Source organism: Mobula birostris, chromosome 10 (genome assembly GCF_030028105.1).
Source record: "Mobula birostris isolate sMobBir1 chromosome 10, sMobBir1.hap1, whole genome shotgun sequence".
In the NCBI taxonomy this organism is placed as follows: Eukaryota; Metazoa; Chordata; class Chondrichthyes; order Myliobatiformes; family Myliobatidae; genus Mobula; species Mobula birostris.
Window position 1 is genome coordinate 63,161,552 of NC_092379.1, and position 15,432 is coordinate 63,176,983.

The 15,432-nt window shown below is 41.4% G+C and overlaps 1 protein-coding gene across 6 annotated transcripts in view; it reads right to left on the bottom strand.

The window, feature by feature from the left end:
• The window catches only part of hdx (highly divergent homeobox), a 153,332-nt gene that overhangs the window by 71,350 nt on the left and 66,550 nt on the right, over positions 1-15,432 (bottom strand). For all 6 annotated transcript variants that reach the window (XM_072271231.1, XM_072271229.1, XM_072271233.1 and 3 more), the window contains one exon: positions 5,247-5,300. In XM_072271231.1, the coding sequence (XP_072127332.1) occupies positions 5,247-5,300 (54 nt within the window). The remainder of the gene's footprint in view (positions 1-5,246; positions 5,301-15,432) is intronic.

The window sequence follows — 15,432 nt, forward strand, 5'->3', positions numbered from 1 at the left end:
TTTAGAGAATCATGGTCTGATCAGGGACAGTCAGCATGGCTTTGTGAAGGACAGATCGTGTCTAACAAGCCTGATAGAGTTCTTTGAGGAGGTGACCAGGCATATAGATGAGGGTAGTGCAGTGGATGTGATCTATATGGATTTGACAAGGCATTTGACAAGGTTCCACATGGTATGCTTATTCAGAAAGTTAGAAGGCATGGGATCCAGGGAAGTTTGGCCAGGTGGATTCAGAATTGGCTTGCCTGCAGAAGGCAGAGGGTGGTGGTGGAGGGAGTACATTCAGATTGGAGGATTGTGACTAGTGGTGTCCCACAAGGATCTGTTCTGGGACCTCTACTGTTCGTGATTTTTATTAACGACCTGGACGTGGGGGTAGAAGGGTGGGTTGGCAAGTTTGCAGACGACACAAAGGTTGGTGGTGTTGTAGATAGTGTACAGGATTGTCAAAGATTGCAGAGAGACATTGATAGGATGCAGAAGTGGGCTGAGAAGTGGCAGATGGAGTTCAACCCAGACAAGTGTGAGGTGGTACACTTTGGAAGGACAAACTCCAAGGCAGAGTACAAAGTAAATGGCAGGATACTTGGTAGTGTGGAGGAGCAGAGGGATCTCAGGGTACATGTCCACAGATCCCTGAAAGTTGCCTCACAGGTGGATAGGGTAGTTAAGAAAGCTTATGGGGAGTTAGCTTCCATAAGTCGAGGGATAGAGTTTAATAGTCGCGATGTAATGATGCAGCTCTATAAAACTCTGGTTAGGCCACACTTGGAGTACTGTGTCCAGTTCTGGTCACCTCACTATAGGAAGGATGTGGAAGCACTGGAAAGGGTACAGAGGAGATTTACCAGGCTGCTGCCTGGTTTAGAAAGTATGCATTATGATCAGAGATTAAGGGAGCTAGGGCTTTACTCTTTGGAGAGAAGGAGGATGAGAGGAGACATGATAGAGGTGTACAAGATAATAAGAGGAATAGATAGAGTGGATAGCCAGCACCTCTTCCCCAGGGCACCACTGCTCAATACAAGAGGACACGGCTTTAAGGTAAGGGGTGGGAAGTTCAAGGGGGATATTAGAGGAAGGTTTTTTACTCAGAGAGTGGTTGGTGCGTGGAATGCACTGCCTGAGTCAGTGGTGGAGGCAGATACACTAGTGAAGTTTAAGAGACTACTAGACAGGTATATGGAGGAATCTAAGTTGGGGGCTTATATGGGAGGCGGGGTTTGAGGGTTGGCACAACATTGTGGGCCGAAGGGCCTGTACTATGCTGTACTATTCTATGTTCTATGTTTTGTTCTGATCAAAGACCCCATTAATAGTCATCTTTTCACTGAAACCAATTATCAAATCAGCAGTAAAATACTACAAATACAGGAAATCTGAAAGATACTCAAAGTCAGACACCAGCTATGCAGCAAGGAGTGTTAATGCTTTTCATCAGGTGAAAGGATGAGTTTTTCCAACAATTTCTCATTTAATCACAGCTCTGGAGACCGCAACTTCCTCACACACTGGCCACAAGATGGAGCTTGGCTGCCAAGTTTTAAATGAGATATCCGAGAACCCATTTTTTTAAATGCTGTGGGCTGGAGTACTGGCTTGTTTTCACTGCTATTTTTCCCCAAATAGCTAGCTCTCATTCAGGTTTACAACAGAAGCTCAGAGTTAAGCCGCCTATATTGCCCTTTTCCAACCATTAGTAGTTCACGTAGGTTCAAGATCCAAACAACTACACATCCAGGGGAAGCCAAATGTTGCACGAAGTTGCATCAGAATTTTCGTAAAAAATATTAGCTTAACTTTTTAAGTGTCATGCAAAAACAATGTGACTACTACAGCTTTAGTATCCTTGATGCCCAACAAGGAATACTTGGAAAGTATAAGGAGTACTTAGGAAGCCAAGGAATACATAGAAACATAGAAAATAGGTGCAGGAGTAGGCCATTCGGCCCTTCGAGCCTGCACCGCCATTTATTATGATCATGGCTGATCATCCAACTCAGAACACCGCCCCAGCCTTCCCTCCATACCCCCTGACCCCCGTAGCCACAAGGGCCATATCTAACTCCCTCTTAAATATAGCCAATGAACTGGCCTCAACTGTTTCCTGTGGCAGAGAATTCCACAGATTCACCACTCTCTGTGTGAAGAAGTTTTTCCTAATCTCGGTCCTAAAAGGCTTCCCCTCTATCCTCAAACTGTGACCCCTCGTTCTGGACTTCCCCAACATCGGAAACAATCTTCCTGCATCTAGCCTGTCCAATCCCTTTAGGATCTTATACGTTTCAATCAGATCCCCCCTCAATCTTCTAAATTCCAATGTGTACAAGCCCAGTTCATCCAGTCTTTCTTCATATGAAAGTCCTGCCATCCCAGGAATCAATCTGGTGAACCTTCTTTGTACTCCCTCTATGGCAAGGATGTCTTTCCTCAGATTAGGGGACCAAAACTGCACACAATACTCCAGGTGTGGTCTCACCAAGGCCTTGTACAACTGCAGTAGTACCTCCCTGCTCCTGTACTCGAATCCTCTCGCTATAAATGCCAGCATACCATTCGCCTTTTTCACCGCCTGCTGTACCTGCATGCCCACTTTCAATGACTGGTGTATAATGACACCCAGGTTCGTTGCACCTCCCCTTTTCCTAATGGGCCACCATTCAGATAATAATCTGTTTTCCTATTTTTGCCACCAAAGTGGATAACTTCACATTTATCCACATTAAATTGCATCTGCCATGAATTTGCCCACTCACCCAACCTATCCAAGTCACCCTGCATCCTCTTAGCATCCTCCTCACAGCTAACACTGCCACCCAGCTTCGTGTCATCCGCAAACTTGGAGATGCTGCATTTAATTCCCTCATCCAAGTCATTAATATATATTGTAAACAACTGGGGTCCCAGCACTGAGCCTTGTGGTACCCCACTAGTCACCGCCTGCCATTCTGAAAAGGTCCCGTTTATTCCCACTCTTTGCTTCCTGTCTGCTAACCAACTCTCCACCCACACCAATACCTTACCCCCAATACCGTGTGCTTTAAGTTTGCACACTGATCTCCTGTGTGGGAGCTTGTCAAAAGCCTTCTGAAAATCCAAATATACCACATCCACTGGTTCTCCCCTATCCACTTTACTAGTTACATCCTCAAAAAATTCTATGAGATACTCAGACACATCTCTGATAATTAAGGCAGCAAAAACTCACAAAGGATTAGGACCGAAGCATTTGGCAACAAAAAATGACACAGTAACAAAAGAAATGAAAACATATAACAGTAAGAAGAGCAAGAATGGTATTCATAATGTCATGCTGGGATTGATTTCAGAAGACCCTGCAAACATTTACTGAGAAAAGTGAACAAACAGCACACACAGTATAAGATGCATGTAGCAGAGGTATGGAGTTTATGGAGGATGCATCTGAAGCTGCTGATAGCAGCATTGAGGGAAAAAACAAATTCCTCTCAGATTCATATAGTAGAGGAGGAGGCCATCTTTCCCAGGATATATTATACCTCTTTGACAAAGATAGCAAGTTAGTTGAATGACTATTTTCCCATATATATTTTAAAAGAAACAATTAAGATTATATCTTTTAACTGAACATACTCAACTATTCTTCGGAGAGTGTATCAACGTATTCTCGATCATAACACAATGGTAGATATTCAGAAGACATGAGACTTAGCATTGCTGCCAACAGAAGAATCTACCCTGCTGAGATTTTTGTCAGCAGAAGAATCTATGCTGCTGAGAAATTAGAACAAAGATTTTTGAAAAGATTGAAACATGCCTCTGATCTATGAAAATTAGTAGCAATTACAACTCTTTAACATTTGTTGGACATTTACATGAAATATGAACTATTTTAATGAAGCGATAATGAAGAACAAATTCATGAAGCATGCACTTAGCTGAGCAAAGAAGTTAATCAAAATCAAATTTTTAAAAAAGGATCGGAGAGCAGCTAAGGGTCTTGTGTTTCCAGGTACAAGTCACATATAGTTTTTATGCAGTTACCAAGAGCTCTCAAGTTTTAGTCATAGAGACATACAGCACAGGAAAAGAGCTTTGACCTATGGAGTCAACACAGATACTCAACTACCCATTCATACCAATCCTATAGTAATCCCTTGTTTTCCAGTTGAATTCCTTTCCCCATCACCTCTCCCTAGATTGTACAACCCATTCCCACACTATGGGTGAATTACAGCAGTCAATAACCTAGTAACTCCGATGATTTTGGGATATGGAAGGAAACTAAAGCATCTGGAGGAAACCCACCGGTCACAGGCAAAATGTGTAAACTCCACTGACATTGAGACTGAAACTGTCACTGGCATTGTGAGGCAATGGCTCTACTAGCTGCACCACTGTTTTCATCTGTACTGCAACTCCTTTGAAATTCAAAGGGAAGGATTTTATCTTATCTTTCCAGAGCCAATAAATTCTAAAATCTAGAAAAAGATGCAAAGTATAAAAGACAACTCAAAATTGCACTGTTTTGAATATTGCCCAAAGAAGTCATATGAATAGGGCTAACCATCTGCTTTCACAATTTTATCTTTTTAAATTAATTGTTCCCATTAGATTATTTCCTAGACATAAATCACACTGTCCCAATACAGCACAGATGCAGCAACAGGAGCAAGTTAGTTAGCATGTTTGCACTGTCATTAAGATAAAATAAAATAAATAAATTCAAAATAAAATAAAGATAGTTCTACCCAACTTCTATCTGAACTTCATTAACCCACCTTAGCTCCAAGATTGCTTCATAACTTTGAATTCCACAGGATGTTAAATTGAAGATGTGGGACCTCTTTGAAGGTAAATAAAGCAGGAGATGAAATTGGAATGTAACTAAGTGCTTAAGATTAATCAACAATAGTGTTTATTGAGTGTAACAAAGGTAGGAAATAATTTGATACCAAATTTTGATGTAGGCCAAAATAGTTGAACTGAACTAAGTACTGCTAGGCACAGTTTTGAGAGAGCTGGGATAATGAGACAGTTCAGGGGAATTTCAGTCATCTGGATGGACCCTTCTTTTCCCTTAATGCTCTTATACAATGATACTGCAGTACATGTAGTTATACAGTGGCAAACTGGCAAGCCATCCTGATTGAATGCACCTCATCATGGGATCAAGATGCAGGCTATTTTCTAGAAAAATGATAATATTTTACAGTTAATGAGCATCACTCTGAAAATTAGTAGCAGGATCCATATAAGATACTTACTGTTCTTTTCCTTGAGGTTCCAGTTAGACAAGGCAATGCAAGAGATCCTGACGCCTAAAGCAGAAAACATTATTGGAGACATTAAGAACAGAAACAAAGATTACCAATGCAAGCTCTTAGAGTGATTTTTGGGTTTAGAACATATACATTTAACAATTGACTTTGGCTACCAACATTCACATCCGAATACGTATTGTGGATTTAATTTGGAGTGCAGCTCTGAACAATGGGTTCCTAAAGGCAGTGAATCCCAGACCAGACAATGCTGACTAAAATGCACTTAGATGTCTGTGGTGTGGATGCGAATCAGGGACTGTGAGGTTGTATGTAGTTTCAAAGAAAGCATTATCCATGCATTGTAAATATGGAATTGTCCTTTGATGTTTGGCACATAAAATATCGAGCCCCATGTTGGACCACCAGACCTTTCGACCGAAAGCATCTCTGTGTGATGCATGCTGTACCTTGTTTTGAAAGAAGCTGCTTTGTATCTACCAGTAATTTACTGCAGAGACTTCATTCATGCAACAACACAAGCTTCCTTACAATTACTCAAAACCTTGGGTAAATCAAGCAATTGCTTGCACAAGCATTTGATGGCAACACTATGAAGTTTCCTGACATTTTCTTCTTAAAGGGGCTGAGTTTAGAGAATTTCACCACAATGGATATTGAACCAATCAAAATCTATGTTTATGTATCCCTGTAAATTGTCTTACGGGTGTTAATCCATAGTGGATATGGAGTCCATTTCTGAGCATCTACGAGTGTTCATTAATCACTCACTTGGACATACAAAACAAATGGATGCAAGTACTGTGGAGTTATATTCTTTCCTCATTTCACATTTTGTCCTGAAATATGAATGGCAGTCAATTAATTGTAGTGCTCATTTGAACACAGAAACAGCAGGTCTACAGACCTCTAGCCAACATATTGAATTTTAGAACCATTTCCCCTTTGATTTTATTTTGTGAGATATAACTTTATTCCAACTATTTATTCCAACAGTTGTCCTTCACACACTCCTTTAGCTTTGCAGTGATCTGAAAATGAACAAAAACTATGCAAATGATTATTAGATGGAACCTCAGTGCAACCATCAACGATTCCCCTCAGCTTCTGCTTGCTGCAGATCCAACATTAAGTTTCAAACTGTGAAAATCAAGCTTTGTTAGGATAAAGCAGCTAAGCAGAATAAGAGAATATAACATTTAGTAAGACCAAGAAGTTTCCATAAACACAAGAGATTCTGCAGATACTGAAAATCCAGAGCAAAACAAAACGCTGGAGGAACTCAGCAGGTCAGGCAGCATCTATGGAAATGAATAAACATTTTGATATTTTGGGCAGTGGCCCTTCACCAGGGAAGGATGCCAGAATAAGAAGGTGTGGGGAGGTGTAGGAGCACAAGCTAGAAGGAGATAGGTGAAGCCAGGTGCGTGAGTATAAAGTAAGAAGCAGGTATGTGAGAGTGCTGAAGGAGGAATCTGACAGGAGAGGAAAGTGGACCATGGAAGAACAGGAAGGAGGAAGGGCACCGGGTGAGTGATAGACAGATGAAGAGAAGAGATAAAAAGGGTGGCCAGAATGGGGAATTGAAGAAGAGGAAAACAAAATATTGGATGTTGGGGAGACCTATGTTCATGCCATCAGATTGCAAGCTACCTAGACAGAATATGAGGTGTTGCTACTCCAAACTGAGAGTGGCCTCAGCATGGCAGAAGCAGTGGCCATGCACTGACATGTTAGAAGGGGAAAGGGATATGGAATTAGAATGGTCTGCAATTGGGAAATTCTGCCTTTTGTGGCAGGAGCAAAAGTAAAACTATCAAAGGGAAAAACCTGCAGGAACAAAAAAAAAATGTGTGTGGGAATAACCTAACTAAATAGAAAGTTCAAAGGAAAGTATAGCACAATAGGACAAATGTCTCTGCTCTACACTTTAATTCTACAAAACATAAATTAATCCAGTTTTGAAAGATTCAACACCACAACAGCAAAATGCTAACTCTGCCAACACTTCAGTCCTTGACAGGTCCTTCCAAATCCTGGGAACTAGGGAGAAATTATTTATACATCAAGGAAACAAAGAATAGCACAAAAGATTATCTGCCAGCAGAGCAGCTTCAACACTTCATATTACAATCGATAGGAATTTAGATCATATGACATAAGAACAGAAGTAGGCTATTCAGCCTGCCGACTCTTCTCCACCATTACATTATGGCTGATTTATTATCCCTCTCAATCCCGTTCCCTTGCCTTCTCTCCATAACATTTGATAACCCTTATTAACCAAGAACGTATCAACTCCCACTTTAAATATATCCAATGACTTGGCCTCCATAACCATCTGTGGCAATGAATTCCATAAATTTATTACCAACTGGCTGAAAAAATTCCTTATCTATTCTAAATGGAAGTCCCTCTATTCTGAGGCTGTGCCCTCTGGTCCTAGATTCACCCACTGTAGGCAACACCCTCCCCACATTCACTCTATCTAGGTCTTTCAATATTCAATAGGTTTCAATGAGATCCTCCCTTATTCTTTTCAGATACAAGTTATTTCAAAATGTTCCGAAGACTACTTGCAGGTGACTCTTACTTGCCTGTTTAATTTCTGAACTGCAGCTTTTCCTACAAGTTTACTAACATATTTCCCATTTTCTCCTTTATAGGTTACAGACTGGGCACAAAATAGAATTGTTAAGGAGGAAAAGTTAAATCCCATGTCATTTTATAAGTACATTAATAGCAAGAATGTGACCAGTGCTCACTTGAGACCAAATGTGGCAATCAGTACAGAGTCTGAAGATGCAAGTGAGATCTTCAATGAATACCAAACTTCAAAGTAAATTTATTATCAAAGTACACGTGTCATTTAATAGTACCCTGAGATTCATTTTCTTGCAGGCATTTACAGTAGAACCAGAAATAACAGAATCGGTGAAAAACTACACTCAAAGACTGACAACTAATGTGCAAAAGAAGGCCATTGATGCACATAAAAAAAAAACAAATAATAATAAGTGAATACTTATAAATACTGAGAACATGAGTTGTAGAGACCTTGAGAATGAGCCAATAGGCTGCGGCATCAAATCAGAATTGAGGAAGGTGTAATTATTTATAAGACCATAATATATAGGAGCAGAAGTAGACCATTTGGCCCATCCAGTCTGCTCCGCCATTCAATCATGGGCTGATCCAATTTTTCCAGTCATCCCCACTACCCTGCCTTCTCCCCATACCCTTTGATGCCCATGGCTAACCAAGAACCTATCCATCTCTGCCTTAAATGCACCCAATGACTTGGCCTCCACAGCTGCTTGTGGTAACAAATTCCACAGATTTACCACCCTCTGACTAAAGTAATTTCTTCGCATCTCTGTTCTAAATAGACGTCCTTCAATCCTGAAGTCACGCCCTCTTGCCCTGGACTCCCCTACCATGGGAAATAACTTTGCCATATCTATTCTGTTCAGGCCTTTTAATATTCGGAATGTTTCTATGAGATCCCCCCGCATTCTCCTGAACTCCTGGAATACAGCCCAAGAGCTGCCAGATATTCCTCATACGGTAACCCTTTCATTCCCTATTTATACTGGTTCAGGAGCCTGATGGTTGAAGGGTAATAACTATTCCTGAATGGGGTAGGGTGGGAGGCAGGGCTCCTGTACGTCATTCCTGATGGCTACAGCAAGAAGAGAGCATTGCCTGGATGGTGGGGTCCTTGATGATGGAGGCTGCTTCTTTGGAAAATACGCTCAATGATGGACAGGGCTTGCCCTGTGATGGACTGGCTGTATAAAGATGTTTCTGCTCTTGGGTACTGGTGTTTCCATACCAGGCCAGGGTACTCTCCACTGTGCATCTATAGAAGTTGGTCCAAATCTTAGAATGACTTCCCATCTGTATTCACAATGGAGAAGGAAACTGTAATTGATTAATTCAGGGAGGAAGATAATTGAATTCTAGAACTGAAAAGGAGGGGGTATTTGATATAAATAGGCCGAAAGGTGGATAAAGCCCCAAGGTGTGACAATATATTGCCTTGGTAGCAATTGAAAATAAGGGAGGAGATTGTTGACTCTGAAAATATGTTTCTACATGTTCCTTGGTCAACAGAACAGGTGAGAGTCTAATAGAGGGTAGCAAAGTTTGTACCTTTATTGAAGAAGGGCAGTAACTATAGACTAGGTAATTAGTGGTAGGGAAATTATTGGGATAAATTCTGAAGGACAGGATTATTCAAGGATTATCAGCATGATCTTCCTACAGGAGATCCTGCTCGAGAAATTTGAATTTTTTTTCATAGAAATATGTTTACTATAGTTGATGTAGTCAACATGATCATCAGAAAGGCAACGACAATATCCCACACTAGAGAGTGATACAAAAGTTAAGAGTGCTGCAGTTCCCAACAATTCGAGAAACTAGAACTGAAATTGGGTTAGTTGGCAGGTAGCAGAGGCTGATTTTGGAAACTGGAAACCTGTGACCAGGGTGTACCACTGGAGTCTTTCTTGTTCATTATATAGATGAACAACCTGGATATGAATTCTATTGGAGGGATGTGAGAATGGAAATGCACCAAACAGCTCTGAGAAGTTCCAGACAAGCAAGCTTTCTACTTTCCTATTGATCCATGACCTTTGTCTTATTGTAGCCAAAATGACAGTCAGGGCAGTGGAATGCTCCAAGGTATAGGAAGCCAGGAAACCTTGTGGTCTCCCCTGATGATTATATCTGCGGCACATGCATCCAGCTGCACCTCCTGATTGACCAGATCAAGGAACCGGAGCGCAGGTGGATGGACTCATGATCATCAGGAAGGCTAAACAGATCATGAGAGATCTTCCAGTAAGACAGTGGTGTGCCTGGACACAGTGGCTTTTACGGGGCCAAGCACATTATTGCCATTTTTAAATGTATTTTTTACTATTGCAAGACCCAGCTGGTCAATAAGAACTTAAATTACTGCAAGTCTATCCCATCAGCAAGTGGCTTATTGGCAGAGAAACTCAAGGAGCTGGGCTTGGTGTGGATCATCCTGGCTGTGTCAGAAAGGCAGAGGAGTCGGTGCATGAAGGCAATATTTAGTCTACCAGCAAGTGAGTCTTAGTCATTTTTCTTGTGATCCCAGGGCCCTGTTGGATAGTTAATATGGCTCGCTGCAAGTCCGATTCACTGGCTTATTGGCAGATGGCAGGGCAGCTGCGTGGCTTCAGCCATAGTGAGGACGAGACATCAAGCCATGGTGTCGCCTGTTTATAGTCATCCATGCTGGAGTTAGTGCTGCTTCCCAGTGTTCGCTCAGCAGAAGACAAGTTACATTGTGTTCCAATGTAGACTAATGCAACATTCATGGACTGAGGGGCTTGGCCTATATTTTTTGTGTGACTCTATTTTACTGCCGCCTTCTATGTGCTATATGTGCCTTGCGCTGGGTATGACTGTTGGTACTATGTTTTGCACCTTGGCCCCTGACTGGAGAAATGACGCTTTGTTTGGTTGTATTCATTTACAGTGGCATGCAAAAGTATGGGCACCCCGGTCAAAATTTCTGTTACTGTGAATAGTTAAGTGAATAGATGATGAACTGATCTCTAAAAGTCATAAAGTTAAGGATGAAACATTCTTTTCAACATTTTAAGCAAGATTAGTGTACTATTTTTGTTTTGTACAATTTTAGAGTGAAGAAAAGGAAAGGAGCACCATACAAAAGTTTGGGCACCCCAAGAGATTTGAGTTCTCAGATAACTTTTACCAAGGTCTCAGACCTTAATTAGCTTGTTAGGGCTATGGCTTGTTCACAGTCATCATTAGGAAAGGCCAGGTGAAGCAAATTTCAAAGCTTTATAAATACCCTGACTCCTCAAACCTTGTCCCAACAATCAGCAGCCATGGGCTCCTCTAAGCAACTGCCTAGCGATCTGAAAATTAAAATAAATGATTCCCACAAAGCAGGAGAAGGCTATAAGAAGATAGCAAAGCACTTTCAGGAAGCCGTTTCCTCAATTCGTAATGTGATTAAGAAATGGCAGTTAACAGGAACGGTGGAGGTCAAGTTGAGATCCAGAAGACCAAGAAAACTTTCCAAGAGAACTGCTGGTAGGATTGCTAGAAAGGCAAATCAAAACCCCCGTTTGACTGCAAAAGACTTAGCAGATTCTGGAGTGGTGGTGCACTGTTCTACAGTGTAGCGACACCTGCACAAATATGACCTTCATGGAACAGTCATCAGAAGGAAACCTTTCCTGCGTCCTCACCACAAAATTCACGGTCAGAAGTTTGCAAAGGAACATCTAAGCAAGCCTAATGCATTTTGGAAACAAGTCCTGTGGATTGATTAAGTTAAAATAGAACTTTTTGGCCTCAAAGAGCAAGTGTGTATTTGGAGAAAAAAGGGTGCAGAATTTCTTGAAAAGAACACTTCTCCAACTGTTAAGCACGGGGGTGGATCGATCATGCTTTGGGCTTGTGTTGCAGCCAATGGTATAGGGAACATTTCACTGGTAGAGGGAAGAATGAATTCAATTAATTACCAGCAAATTCTGGAAGCAAACATCACACCGTTTGTAAAAAGGCTGAAGATGAAAAGAGGATGGCTTCTACAACAGGATAATGATCCTAAACACACCTCAAAATCCACAATGGACTACCTTAAGAGGCACAAGCTGAAGGTTTTGCCATGGTCCTGACCTAAACATCATCGAAAATCTGTGGATAGACCTCAAAAGAGCAGTGCATTCAAGACGGCCCAAGAATCTCACAGAACTAGAAGCCTTTTGCAAGGAAGAATGGGCGAAAATCCCCCAAACAAGAATTGAAAGACTCTTAGCTGGCTACAGAAAGTGTTTACAAGCTGTGATACTTGCCAAAGGGGGTGTTACTAAGTACTGACCATGCAGGGTGCCCAAACATTTGCTTCCGGCCCTTTTCCTTTTTTGTAATTTTGAAACTATAAAAGATGGAAATAAAAAAAGTAATCTTGCTTAAAATATTAAAGAAATGTGTCATTTTTAACTTTATGCCTTTTGAAAATCAGGTCATCTTTTACTTGCTTAGCTATTCACAGTAACAGGAAATTTTGACCAGGGGTGCCAAACTTTTGTATGCCACTGTATGGTTGAGATTGTAATAAGGTGGTTATGCCTCAATTGCAAGCTATAGGTAGATGGTGACCACTAAGAGAAGTAAAGGGAGTAAGCAAGTAGGCCAGGATTCCCCTGTGGTCATTCCCCTCAGTAACTAGGTAATGACCTTTCAGGGGCAAGCACAAATGGCACCTTGGGTCACTGGCACCTTGCCTGGCTCTGCAGCAAAGGGAAGAATTAAGTCAGGGAGAGCAATGTAAAAACAGCACTGATAGGCATTTCTGTGAATGCAAAACTACAGGATGGCGTGCTGCCTTCCTGGTGCCAGGGTCAAGGATGTCTCACGGAGGGTACAGGACATCCTGAGTGGGGAGGGTGCCAAGTTAGTTGAGGAGCCGCAGTTGACAGCAATCTTGAGGCTTTGTCATAGATGTTCAATCAAGTTAAGGTCAGGGATTTGACAGGGCCACTCAAGGACATCAATCTTCTTGACTTGAAGCCACTCGATGGCTGCTCTGGCAGTGTCCCACTGAAAGACGAACTTCCTCCCCAGTTTCAGCTTTCTGGCAGAGGGTAGTGCATTTTTATCCAGTATCTCTCTGTATTTAGCAACATTCATTTTGCCATCAATCCTGACCACAATTCCAGTCCCTGCTGCTGAAAAGCATCCCCATAGCATGATGCTAACTCCATCATGCTCTACAGAAGCGATAATGTTACCTGGCTGATCCAGTATTAGATTTACACCATAGTGCAGCTCAATGTTGAGGCCAAAAAGTTCCACTGTTGTCTCATCAGACCACAAGACCTTCTTCCACTTCTTTACAATACCTTCTAACTGACGCTTTGCAAAGCTTTGATGGGCAAGGATATGTGTTTTTTTTTTATTTAGCCAGAGCTGCTGCTTTTCCATTCTTTCATAAATACCCTTTTTGTGAAAGGCTTTCTTTGAGATTGTGAAGCCATGAACTTTCTAAGCAGTTGGAGCTACTGACTTTTGCAGCTCACTCAGCATGACTGTTGGCATCACAGTAGCCTCTCTTACAAGTGCCATTCTTCTCTGGTGACTAAGTTTAGAGGAGTGGCTTGACCTAGGCAGTGAAACTGTGATTTAAATGAGAGGGCATACAAGGATGCCAAAGCTAGTGGGAAGTTAGACGATTGGGAAGCTTTTAAAAACTTGCAGAAGGAATGTAAGAAGGTCATTCAGAAGGAAAAGATGAATTATGAATGGAAGCTGGTGACTAATATCAAAGAAGATACTAAAAGCTTTTTTAAGTATATAAAAGGTAAAATAGAGTCGAGGGTAGGTATAGGAACAATAGAAAATGATGTTGGGGATACTGTAATGAGAGAAGCAGAGATGGCAGAGGAACTGAATGCGTATTTTGCATCAGTCTTCACAGTGGAAGGCATTCAAGAGTGTCAGGGAAGAGAGGTATGTGCAGTGAGAATTACGACTGAGAATGTGCTCAGGAAGCTCAATGGTCTGAGGATGGATAAATCTCCTGGACCTGATGGAATGCACCCTCGGATTCTGAAGGAAGTAGCTGGAGAGACTGCAGAGGCATTAACAATGATCTTTCAAGATTCTAGTAATATAAAGGATGTCTGGAAAATTGCAAATATTACTCCGCTATTTAAGAAGGGTGGGAGGCAACAAAAACAATAGACCTGTTAGCCCGACATCAGTGGTTAGGAAGTTGTTGGAACTGATTGTTAGGGATGAGATTACAGAGTACCTGGAGGCTCATGACAAGATAGGACAAAGCTAGCATGGTTTCCTGAAAGAAAAGTCCTGCCTGACTAACCTAATGCAGCTTTTTTTGAGGAAATTACAAGCAGGGAAGACAACAGAGATACAGTAGATGTGGTGTACTTGGATTTTCAGAAGGTCTTTGACAAAGTACCGCACATGAGGCTGCTTAGCAAGATAACAGTCCATGGAATTACAGGGAAATTACTAGCATGTGTGGAGTAATGCTAGTCGGTAGAAAACAGAGAGTGGGAAGAAAGGGATCCTATTCTGGCTGGCTGCCGGTTACCAGTGGAGTTCCACAGGGGTCGGTGTTGGGACTGCTGCTTTTTACGACGTATGTTAATGATGTGGACTATGGGATTAATGGATTGTGGCTAAATTTGCCGATGATACAACGACAGGTGGAGGAGTGGGTAGTGTTGAGGAAACAGAGAGCCTTCAGAGAGGCTTAGATAGTTTAGGGTAATGGGAATGATGCTCTGCCTGGTCATTGGGTGCATTTAAGGCAGAGGTAGATAGTTTCTTGATTAGCCAGGGCATCAAAGGCTGTGGGGAGAAAGCAGGGGAGTGGGGATGACCAGAACTGGATCAGCCCATGATTGAGTGGCGGAGCAGACTCAATGGACTGAATGGCCTACTTCTGCTCCTATATCTTATGGTCTTAATATTTTTTCTACTTTCAGAATAGATCACAGAAGCTCAGAGGTACATTCAGTGCCTTTGATATGGTCTTGTACCCTTTCCCAGATGTGCTTCTCTATTATCAATTTCCTGACATGTCTTGAAAACACTTTTGTCTTCATTTTGGTCTGGTCTGTTGAAAATCTACCATACTGTTGTACCTTACAGAGGGAGGGGGTATTTATTCTTTTATGAATTCATTGAAAACAGATGATCCTCCAAATTTAGACATCATCAAATTGGATGAGTTGGTAAGTTGGGAAAGTTAGTGTAGTAATTACAAAGGGGGTGAACACATTTTCAGCCTCACAATTTTGGTTTGCTATTTTTAGTAAACTATTGACAGATTTTGGAATTTTTCTTTTGATTTCACAAATTGCATGTTTTGTAGATTTGCTCAAAAAATCTTACTTCAAAATAGCTTAAATTAGAAATGAGACACTAATATGTGAAAATAGTTGTGGGAGCTGAATACTGTTTCGAGGTACCATAATGATCCTTGTTTTGAGAAGTGAACTAGGCCAGGTGATAGACTTGATAATGGAAGAACATTTTGGGGATAGTGACCACAACTGATAATGTTTTAAGATAGTTATGAGTAAGAATAAAAAGCAGATCTTGTGGGAAGATATTAAATTAGGGA